Here is an 11,243-nt window from a genome sequence, read left to right as displayed (position 1 = left end):
GTCCGTTCCCTGTATGACCGGTGTCAGAGCTTGGTCCACATTGCCTGTAATAAGTCGGACTTGTTTCCAGTGAGGGTTGGACTCCGCCAGGGCTGCCCTTTGTCACCGATCCTGTTCATAATCTTTACGGACAGGATTTCTAGGCGCAGCCAGGGTGTTGAGGGGGTCCGGTTTGGTGACCTCAGGATTGGGTCACTGCTTTTTGCGGATGATGTGGTCCTGTTGGCTTCATCAGACCGTGACCTCCAACTCTCGCTGGATCGGTTCGCCGTCGAGTGTGAAGCGGCCGGGATGAGAATCAGCACCTCCAAATCCGAGTCGATGGTCCTCAACCAGAAAAGGGTGGAGTGCACTCTCCGGGTCGGGGATGAGATCCTGCCCCAAGTGGAGGAGTTCAAGTACCTCAGGGTCTTGTTCACAGTGAGGGAAGGATGGAGCGTCGATCGACAGGTGGATCGGTGCGGCGTCTGCAGTAATGTGGACTCTGCACAGATCCGTCGTGGTGAAGAGAGAGCTGAGCCGAAAGGCAAAGCTCTGGATTTACCAGTCCATCTTGGTTCCTACCCTCACCTATGGTCATGAGCTTCCCTCATGACGCCTCCCTGGTGAGGTGTTCAGGGCCCGTCCCACCGGTAGGAGACCCAGGACACGCTGGAGAGACTGTGTCTCTCGGCTGGCCTGGGAACGCCTCGGGATCCCCCGGGAAGAGCTGGACGAAGTGGCTGGGGAGAGGGAAGTCTGGGCTTCCTGCTTAGGCTGCTGCCCCCGTGACCCCACCAGGGTAAGCGGAAGAGGATGGACGGATGGATGAATATGAATTGTTCATAATGTTAATGTTTTCAGCCAATCAGAGGGCGAGGACGCTCTACCTGTCCACCACCAGGTGGCAGCCAATCACAGTGTTTCATTTATATTCATGTTTAAATATTACAGCAGGTTATTAAAATGATTCATTACTTTATACACTCTGTTCTCAGGTCAGATACATCAAGCTTAAAAACATACAGTTATTTTTATTGAAGGGCTGCAGCTGATGAAGATGATGAAGATGATGATGATGAAGAAGATGATGATGATGATGAAGATGATGATGATGAAGATGATGGACAGCAGGACGAAGGTCAGACGGACGTTAAGTCAGACAGAAATAAAGACTTTCCTCTGGGCTCCTTAACACATCTCACTGAGAGGAGGGGGGGCAGAGGGGGCATAGAGGAGAGGGAGAGGAGGAGGGGGAGAGAGGAGGAGGAGCGGGGGGGCTGAAGGGGGGAGAGGAGGAGAGATAGGAGGGGAAGTGGGGGGGACTGACGGGGGGGAGAGAGAGGAGATAGAAGAGAGAGAGAGGAGAGAGGAGAGAGAGGAAGAGAAGTAGGGGGAGAGAGGAGGAGGAGCGGGGGGGCTGAGGGGGGAGAGGAGGAGAGAGAGGAGGGGAAGTGGGGGGGCTGACGGGGGGGAGAGAGAGGAGAGAGAAGAGAGAGAGAGGAGAGAGGATAGAGAGGAAGAGGAGGAGGGGGAGAGAGGAGCAGGAGCGGGGGGGGGCTGAGGGGGGAGAGAGAGGAGGAGTCAGTCAGTCGTTTGGTCGGAGCTCAGATGGAGGTTTTTCCTCCTGCTGAGGAGAATCTGACGGCATGACGACGACTTCCTGAGAGAGAGAGAGACACACACACAAACACACACACACACACACACAGAGACACACACACACACACACAGAGAGAGAGAGAGACACACACACATACACACACACACACACAAAGAGAGAGAGAGACACACACACAAAGAGAGAGAGAGATAGAGACACACACACACACACTCAGAGAGAGAGAGAGAGAGAGAGAGAGCGAGCACATCCTGCCTTCAGTTTCCACGGTGACGGCATCCCTCCATCCTCCATCAGCTCTCTGTCCTGCTGCTGTCGGCTCGTCGGCGTCGTCAGGATGGGAGATAAAGGAACCAGGTAACGTTAATCTGTCTGTGTGTGTGTGTGTGTGTGTGTGTGTGTGTGTGTGTGTGTGTGTGTGTGTGTGTGTGTGTCTGTGTGTGTGTGTGTGTGTGTGTGTGTGTCTCTGTGTGTGTGTGTGGTTCAGGTTTTTGTCATGTTGTGAGGACACAGCTCGAGTCCTTTTCATGTACATATTTTATTTTATGGTGAAATAATTGTTCAATTTAATCTGCAGGAAATTAATATAAATGTGTGTGTGTGTGTGTGTGTGTGTGTGTGTGTGTGTGTTTGTGTGTGTGTGTGTGTGTGTGTGTTTGTTTGTTTGTGTGTATGTGTTTGTGTATGTGTGTGTGTGTGTGTGTGTGTGTGTGTGTGTGTGCGCAACTGGTTTTATTTTGTTAATGTTTTTGTGTGTTTGGTAGCTTTGTTGGCTTTATTTTGAAAATCCGCTGCATAAAGGATCCAAAAATGGCGTTCTGATCTCGCGCAAACACTAAAAACAAAGTTTCTTGTTTTCTGCACATGCTCAGTAGAGTTCCTGCACATGCTCAGTAGAGTTCCTGCACATGCTCAGTAGAGTTCCCACTCGGCCCACAGTCTTTACGTTGTGATGATGTCACAGGTTATTAAATGAGTAGTTCATTAGGCAGAGGTGTGATGCTGGCATCTGGACTAGTTTTAGGGAGGTGGAGCATCAGCTGGCTGGTGGGGGGGGGGGGGGGCAGCTAGATCTAGTTAGTGATGTCTACACACAGCAGCAGCTCTGGAACCAGTGAGTCCATAGTTCTGAGTTAAGCTCCATCTGAACCTGAACCTGATCGTAACAGGGTACGGAAAAGGTGGAGTGCACTCTCCAGGTCGGGGATGAGATCCTGCCCCAAGTGGAGGAGTTCAAGTACCTCGGGGTCTTGTTCACGAGTGAGGGAAGGATGGAGCGTGAGACCGACAGGCGGATCGGTGCGGCGTCTGCAGTAATGTGGACTCTGCACAGATCCGTCGTGGTGAAGAGAGAGCTGAGCCGAAAGGCAAAGCTCTGGATTTACCAGTCCATCTTGGTTCCTACCCTCACCTCTGGTCATGAACTTTGGGTCGTGACCCAAAGAACAAGATGGCGGGTACAAGCGGCTGAAATGAGCTTCCTCCGTAGGCTGGCTGGGCTCTCCCTTAGAGATAGGGTGAGAAGCTCAGTTATCCGGGAGGAGCTTGGAGTAGACCCGCTGCTCCTCCGCGTTGAGAGGAGCCAGATGAGGAGGCTCGGGCATCTAGTCAGGATGCTTCCCGGACGCCTCCCTGGTGAGGTGTTCAGGGCCCGTCCCACCGGTAGGAGACCCAGGACACGCTGGAGAGACTATGTCTCTCGGCTGGCCTGGGAACGCCTCGGGATCCCCCGGGAAGAGCTGGACGAAGTGGCTGGGGAGAGGGAAGTCTGGGCTTCCTGCTTAGGCTGCTGCCCCCGAGACCCCACCAGGGTGAGCAGCAAGAAGATGGACGGATGGACGGATCGTAACAAACACCATGATCCAGCATCAGGAAGGTCAGAACTGGACCTGCTACCAGAACACCTGAGGACGAAGCTGATCCACCAGGTGCTGAGGTGGATCAAGTGGGGGGGCGAGCTGCAGACCTGGGAAACCTAAACCTGGGTGTGAGTTTGGTTGTCGACTGCTGTTGCAAATCAAATTGCCCCTCGGAGACAATAAAGACTTTCTAACTGCTGAGCTCCTAAACCAGACCAACATGCCCTCCAGAGCTGGATGATCCAGAGGTCCCTGAGGTAGTTAAACAGGGGGGTTCACTCCTGTGGACTGGCAGACCGGATGATGGTCCCATCTTTGAAAAGGGGACCGGAGGCTCCAACTATCAGGATCACAATACTCAGCCTCCTGATGCTGCTGCTGGACCTGACTCAGGAGCAGCGATGTGCATCCTGTCCTGGACCAGTGGACCAGGTCTTCCCCTGATCCTGGAGGGGTGGTGGGGGGGGGGGTGGACTGAGGACCTGCTGGTGGGGGAGTGGACTGAGGACCTGCTGGTGGGGAGGGGGGGTTGCTTGCTCACCCAGTCTGGTGTCACTGCTCCGCCTGGACCGAGACCCTGGTCAGGGACAGGAATAGATGATTGATTTTAGAGTTTATTGACTATTTACTGTTTTTATGGTTACACCACTTAGACATTTTTGCCATAATCACACTGTAACACCAACTGAGTGTGATGTCATCATCAGAGAGGTCAGAGGTCAGATATAATGAATCAGGTGTATAGGTGTTAACAAACAGGCAGCTTCAGTCGTTTGTGAAAACATGAAATAAACACAGGAAAGGTTTAACATACAAATCTATATTAATACAACATTAAAGGAGCATTACGTCATTTTCTTTTCTCATTAAATTTTTATTGAATTCTTAATAGCAGAGTATGTGAGTACAGGGTTTCATTTCAGAGATTGGGCATAAACATATGACATCATCACAGAGGAAAAGCAGAGTAAGGAATATAAAGAGGAACCCGTCTACAGAAGCACAAAGAAGCTGTGCTGAGTTTAGTCTCTGATCTGTTAGGCTGGTTTCATCAGTCATCTCATCCTGCGTGTTAGCCGACAGTTTGTGGAGCAAAGACTCAGACGATGCTTTAGTCTCTTGGACCCACATCCTCACAAGACAATATGGCTCCATAGCGCCCCCTACAAAAATTAATAAATTGAGCCCCTCCCTCCAGATTGACGTAGATGAACGAAATTTGGTACACATATGTATCTCGTAAAGACACACAAAGAAGTCTCTTGGACCCATATCCTCACTCTAACAGGAAGTCGGCCATTTTGAATTTAGGCGCTGTTTGTTTCCATTTGACTCAGCAGCCAGTCTGGCTCAGCTGTGGCGTGGCGGGGGAGCTTGGGCCCGGTCTTTCCAGTGTAGATAACTCTGTGACTAAAGTCCTTCATACTGACAGAAACTGTTCTTTGATAAATTCAGTGTTTGTGATCTGAACCCGAACCCTCGTAAACACAGTCAGGAATCACTGAACCTCAGTTACTCAGGAAGTTGATGCTCATTCCCTCACAGTGAAGAAACGTTCCAGCATGTTCTCATTCATCAGATTCATCAGATTCATTCTGTGTAACCTCACAGAGGGAAGATCATATCTCTGCATAATGAACTTCCCTCTCAACCATGTCTCTGGTTAAAGGTCCTCAGGTCTCTGCCAGCAGCTTCAACACTTACTGAAGAGTTCGTTAGTCTATAAAACTGTTCAGATATTTCAAATAGGGCTGTCAGCGTAAACACATTAATCGTGATTAGATTAACGCATTCCACAACACGTTATTTTTTAAAATCTCATTTTAATGTGTCAAGCCTTTTTGTCCCTTCTACTCCCCCGTAGACGGCTCCTCTAGCTGTAGCGCTATGCTTTGAAGTGGCCTCCTGCAGTAAACCTACTGAGCTGATGGAAAGTAAGAGAGCTACTGGACTTTTGAACGGCTTGTTTAACTTTAAAACACTTCCAGACGCTTCAGTTGACAAGTCAAAAGTAAAATGCAACCTGTGTCAAACGGAGTTTAACTACCACCGGAGTACGTGGAGTTTGAGTTAGCACCTCCACGCTAAACACCCAGGTGCAGCCAAGCCAGCCTCAGCTCCACCAAAGGACCATTTTGGAGTGTGGGAGTCGCAGCAGAGCCGTGATTGATTCCCAGTTAAGACACTCTGGTAAGAAATGCTTTACATTATGGGCTTAAAACTGCCTTCAAATGGAAAATAACAGGATTTTAAACATGCAATCAAAACGCGATTAATCGTGATTAACTATGGAAACTCTGCGATTAATTAATTAAAAACATTAATCGTTTGACAGCCCTAGTTTCAAAACATCATTTTCTGAGCATCAGTTCCTGATTTATAAGTATTTCCATGTTGTTTGCCTTCGAGTTTAAATTGACTCAATAATTCCTCATGAAGTCCATGTCTGTACACACAGCAGTATGTAGGGTTAGCGTTAGCATCTATCTGTACGTTACCCGTCCTCAGAGTCACAACTACTGGAGACAGAACTCTCAATCTGCATCCTGTCAGCTTGGTGTCTGTCGTTTCTAAAGATATTCTATCTGGTAAACCTGATCCCCATTTCTCCTCGGGGGCTCAGACTCTACCTCGCTAACAGGAAGGATGAATGAAGTGACTTCCTGTTCTGACAGCTGCTTACTGCTTATTATACATTACACATTTATTTTGAAAATACTTGTTTCCAGGATGTTGTGATTTAATAATCTGAAGTTTGATGTAATTTATTGTGAAGTTTAAAAACAGGAAATAGGAAACCTTCATGTTTTATTTGAACAATCAGTGTTAAACCTGCTGTAATATAATTTATCTTTATAGTAGTATAAATCTTTATTTGAGTTTATTTCCTGTTCTTGGCAGCTCTGACTTGTGATTGGACAGATTTACACAACGTTTTTATTGGCTGCTGAAGTTTTAACGATGTGATTTATGAACCGCTGCTTTAACACACAGCTGACTCTTCAGAATAAAACGACTCACTTCCTGTTCAGTTCAATCAGAGGAAATAAACACAAAGAGCTGAAAGAGTTTTATGTGTAGAGAAGCTAAATGTGATATTAATGTTGAACTAACATTTAGATATGAGCAGTGACCCAGGAGTTAACTCTGACCTCTGACCTTTGACCCTACGTCACCCAGGGGTGGGGGGGTGGGGGGGGGGCAAACACACCAAAAGAAAACAAATAGTCTGTTTGACATGTGAGGAGAAAAAGTTCAGATAGCTGAATACTGCGTTTCTTCCTCCTCTGCTCATGTTCAGCTAATATCACAGTGTGACTGGAAAATAATGTGATGCTGGAGTCACAGAAGACGCACTGCACGTCTCTTCAACCCCCCCCCCCCCCCCCCCCCCATCTGCCCCCCCCCCTCTCTTTTTGGTGGTAGATTCAGTTGGTGTGGACCTGAAGGCCTCAAACCAACTACAGTTAAATTAAAACAACCTGAATGCTGCTGGTGTGAAAACATGAATCACTTTATGTTGTGTTCAGGTGTCAGTGGAAACCTCAGTGTTGTGTTCAGGTGTCAGTGTAAACCTCAATGCTGTGTTTGGGTGTCAGTGGAAACCTCAGTGTTGTGTTGTGTTCAGGTGTCAGTGGAAACCTCAGGGCTGTGTCGGGGGAGTCTTCAGCAGTCAGATATTGATCAGTGTCAGATCTGATCTATCAGATGGAGCCTGAACAGACTCACTGCAGTAAAGTCATGATGGTGATGATGATGGTGATGATGGTGATGATGATGGTGATGATGATGATGGTGATGGTGGTGATGATGGTGGTGATGATGATGGTGGTGATGATGGTGGTGATGGTGGTGATGATGATGATGGTGATGACGATGATGGTGATGATGATGTGATGATGATGGTGATAATGATGATGATGACGGTGGTATTGATGGTGATGATGGTGATGATGGTGATGATGATGTGATGATGATGGTGATGATGATGATGATGATGGTGGTATTGATGGTGATGATGGTGGTGGTATTGATGGTGATGATGGTGATGATGATGTGATGATGATGGTGATGATGATGGTGATGATGGTGATGATGGTAGTTGATGATGGTGATGGTGATGGTGATGATGATGATGATGATGATGATGATGGTGATGTTGGTGATGATGGTGGTGATGATGATGATGATGATGATGATGATGGTGATGATGGTTATGATGATGATGGTGACGATGATGGTGATGATGATGTGATGATGATGGTGATGTTGATGATGATGATGGTGATGATGATGATGATGATGGTGATGATGGTGCTGATGATGATGATGATGGTGATGGTGATGAGGATGATGGTGATGATGGTGATGATGATGATGATGATGGCGATGATAGTGATGATGATAGTGATGATGGTGATGATGGTGATGATGATGATGATGATGATGATGGTGATGATGATGGTGATGATGATGATGATGATGGTGGTGATGATGATGGTGATGATGATGATGATGGTGATGATGATGATGGTGATGATGATGGTGTGATGATGATGATGATGGTGATGGTAATGATGATGGTGATGGTGATGGTAATGATGATGGTGATGTTGATGATGATGATGGTTATGATGATGATGGTGACGATGATGGTGTTGATGATGTGATGATGATGGTGATGTTGATGATGATGATGGTGATGATGATGATGATGATGGTGATGATGGTGCTGATGATGATGATGATGGTGATGGTGGTGATGATGGTGATGATGATGATGGTGTTGATGATGATGATTATGGTGATGATGATGATGGTGATGATGATGGTGGTGATGGTGATGATGATTATGGTGATGATGGTGATGATGGTGGTGATGGTGATGATGATGGTGATGATGGTGATGATGATGGTGATGATGATGGTGATGATGGTGATGATGATGATGGTGATGATTATGGTGATGATGGTGATGATGGTGATGATGATGGTGATGGTGATGATGATGGTGGTGATGGTGGTGATGATGGTGATGATGGTGATGATGATGGTGATGATGATGATGGTGGTGATGGTGGTGAAGATGGTGGTGATGGTGATGATGGTGATGATGGTGGTGATGGTGATGATGATGATGATGATGATGATTATGATGATGATGGTGATGATGATGATGATGATGATGGTGATGATGATAATGGTGATGATGGTGATGATGATGATGGTGATGATGATGATGGTGATGATGGTGATGATGATGATGGTGATGGTGATGATGATGATAATAATGATGATGATGATTAATAATTATGATGATGATGATGATGATTAATAATGATGATGATGATGATGATAATGATGACGAAGGTGAACTCCCAGGAGTCTCGGTGGTTTCCTGTTGCTGCTGAGTGATGAAGTCCATTCAGCAAGAAGCTAAAAGCTAATGGAGGCTAATTTATGACTGCATTAATACAGAGGGTGGGAGGGGGGGGGGGCTAAAAATGGTCAGAGAGACAGGAAGCTGATGATGATGAAGATGATGAAGATGATGAAGATGATGACTAACAGCAGGGTTTCTAATGTATAAAAGGGAGGACAGTGTTTTAAAAATGAACATAGAATAATAGATGAAGATGTTTATTAGATGATGAGGATACGATGTGTGTGTTAGTGTGTGTTAGTGTGTTAGTGTGTGTTAGTGTGTTAGTGTGTGTTAGTGTGTTAGTGTGTTATTGTGTTAGTGTGTTAGTGTGTGTTAGTGTGTGTCAGTACTTACTGAGTCCAGTTGGGTCAGAGGTAATGTGAGTCCGGGCCAGCAGGGGGCCGGGGGGGGGGCGTTCATGCTTCAGCAGGGGGCCGGGGGGGGGCAGGGGGCGTTCATGCTTCAGCAGGAACAACTGAACCTTAAATCAGTTTACAGACGATTAACAAACAATAAGAAGAGTTAGTGGAATAATCAAATAATCAGCTGTTTCACTGATTCTTCTGTTTCTGGTTTCAGAGTGTTCAAGAAAGCCAGTCCCAACGGAAAGGTCAGTCTGATTGGTCACAGTGGTTTTAACTGCACTCTGATTGGTCACAGTGGTTTTAACTGCACTCTGATTGGTCACAGTGGTTTTAACTGCACTCTGATTGGCTGTTCCTCCCTCAGCTGACCGTATACCTGGGGAAGAGGGACTTTGTGGACCACGTGGACCTGGTGGAGCCTGTCGGTGAGACTTAAACTATAGTCAGAAATACTTTAAAAAGGTCAGTATGAGCGCCTCCTGCAGGAGAGAGCAGGTACTGCAGCAGGAGGTCAGTGTGAGCGCCTCCTGCAGGAGAGAGCAGGTACTGCAGCATGACGTTAGTGTGAGCGCCTCCTGCAGGAGAGAGCAGGTGCTGCAGCATGACGTTAGTGTGAGCGCCTCCTGCAGGAGAGAGCAGGTACTGCAGCATGAGGTTAGTGTGAGTGCCCCCTGCAGGAGAGAGCAGGTACTGCAGCATGAGGTCAGTGTGAGCGCCTCCTGCAGGAGAGAGCAGGTACTGCAGCATGAGGTCAGTGTGAGCGCCTCCTGCAGGAGAGAGCAGGTACTGCAGTGAGTTCATTTCAAATATAAAAAAGAGCTTGTTGACTTAGTGAATTGTGTTCCTGCAGACGGAGTGGTGCTGATCGATCCCGAGTACCTGAAGGAAAGGAAAGGTGAGTCATATTCAAACTAAAACTTTATTAATAATTCTCATGAGAAAGATTCCAATTCATTCTTTAAAAAGTCGCTTTTTAAAGTATTCGCTCCGGTTTCAGTCGTTCACAGAAACTGAATCCATTCATGAGTTCAGACACAACGTTTCTTCTCTCTGATTGGCTGATGACATCCAGGTTTACTCACCTGTATGATGTAATGATTCAAACTAAACAACTTTACATTATGACTCAACATTAAACTCTGGACTGTAACTATGGCAACATGTAATCCTCTCTCAGTTCATGTCATTTAATTTATATTGAATATATTTCTTTGTGCTTTTGTTCCCATCAGTCTTTGTGACTCTGACGTGTGCGTTCCGGTACGGCCGCGAGGATCTGGACGTTCTGGGGTTGACGTTTCGGAAGGACCTGTTTGTGGCCAACGTGCAGGCGTTCCCACCGCTGCCCGAAGAGAAGAAGAGTCTCACTCGTCTTCAGGAACGCCTCATTAAAAAACTGGGAGAACACGCGTACCCATTTACCTTCGAGGTACCATGACCTAAACATGGACTGATGGATGGGCTGATGGATTGATTGATGGATAGATGGATGGATGGATTGATTGATGGATAGATGGATGGATGGATTGATTGATGGATAGATGGATGTATGGATGGATGGATGGATGGATGGATGGATGGATTGATTGATGGATAGATGGATGTATGGATGGATGGATGGATGGATGGATGGATAGAAACTTTATTGTCCCCGAAGGGAAATTTGTCTTGGGCTCTAAGTGCTGAGACCGCTGTCGCCATAGTTAAAAGAACAAAGAAAATAAAAGTAAAGTTGCACAACAATAAATGTCACCCTGTTTACAGAGTCTTATTTATTAATCTAATGGAGGTAGGGATGAATGGATATTAAACATGTTGAACTTGTATATGGGGGTTCAGATGGTAACAGTTGGTATTCTGGGTTGAGGATGTGGGCCGAGTCAGAAGAAGGTCTCTGTGCCGGTCTGAGGACAGACTCTTCATGGACTCCTCCCGATCACCAGTGGACCAGACAGTTCAGTTTAGATGTGACCTGAACAGAGAGATTGGGTCAG

General features: G+C 46.7%; 1 protein-coding gene across 2 annotated transcripts in view; it reads left to right on the top strand.

Moving 5' to 3' along the window:
* Positions 1–1,813: 1,813 nt before the first annotated feature.
* The window catches only part of arrb1 (arrestin, beta 1), an 18,265-nt gene continuing 8,835 nt past the window's right edge, over positions 1,814–11,243 (top strand). For both annotated transcript variants that reach the window (XM_053320694.1, XM_053320693.1), the window contains exons 1-5: positions 1,814–1,957; positions 9,464–9,494; positions 9,614–9,674; positions 10,100–10,144; positions 10,482–10,678. In XM_053320694.1, coding sequence (XP_053176669.1) covers positions 1,938–1,957; positions 9,464–9,494; positions 9,614–9,674; positions 10,100–10,144; positions 10,482–10,678 — 354 coding nt within the window. In that variant the 5' untranslated portion in view covers positions 1,814–1,937. The remainder of the gene's footprint in view (positions 1,958–9,463; positions 9,495–9,613; positions 9,675–10,099; positions 10,145–10,481; positions 10,679–11,243) is intronic.

Source organism: Scomber japonicus, chromosome 6 (assembly GCF_027409825.1).
Source record: "Scomber japonicus isolate fScoJap1 chromosome 6, fScoJap1.pri, whole genome shotgun sequence".
NCBI lineage: Eukaryota > Metazoa > Chordata > Actinopteri > Scombriformes > Scombridae > Scomber > Scomber japonicus.
Note: the sequence above shows the minus strand (reverse complement) of the source record. Positions and strands in the feature narration are given on the sequence as shown.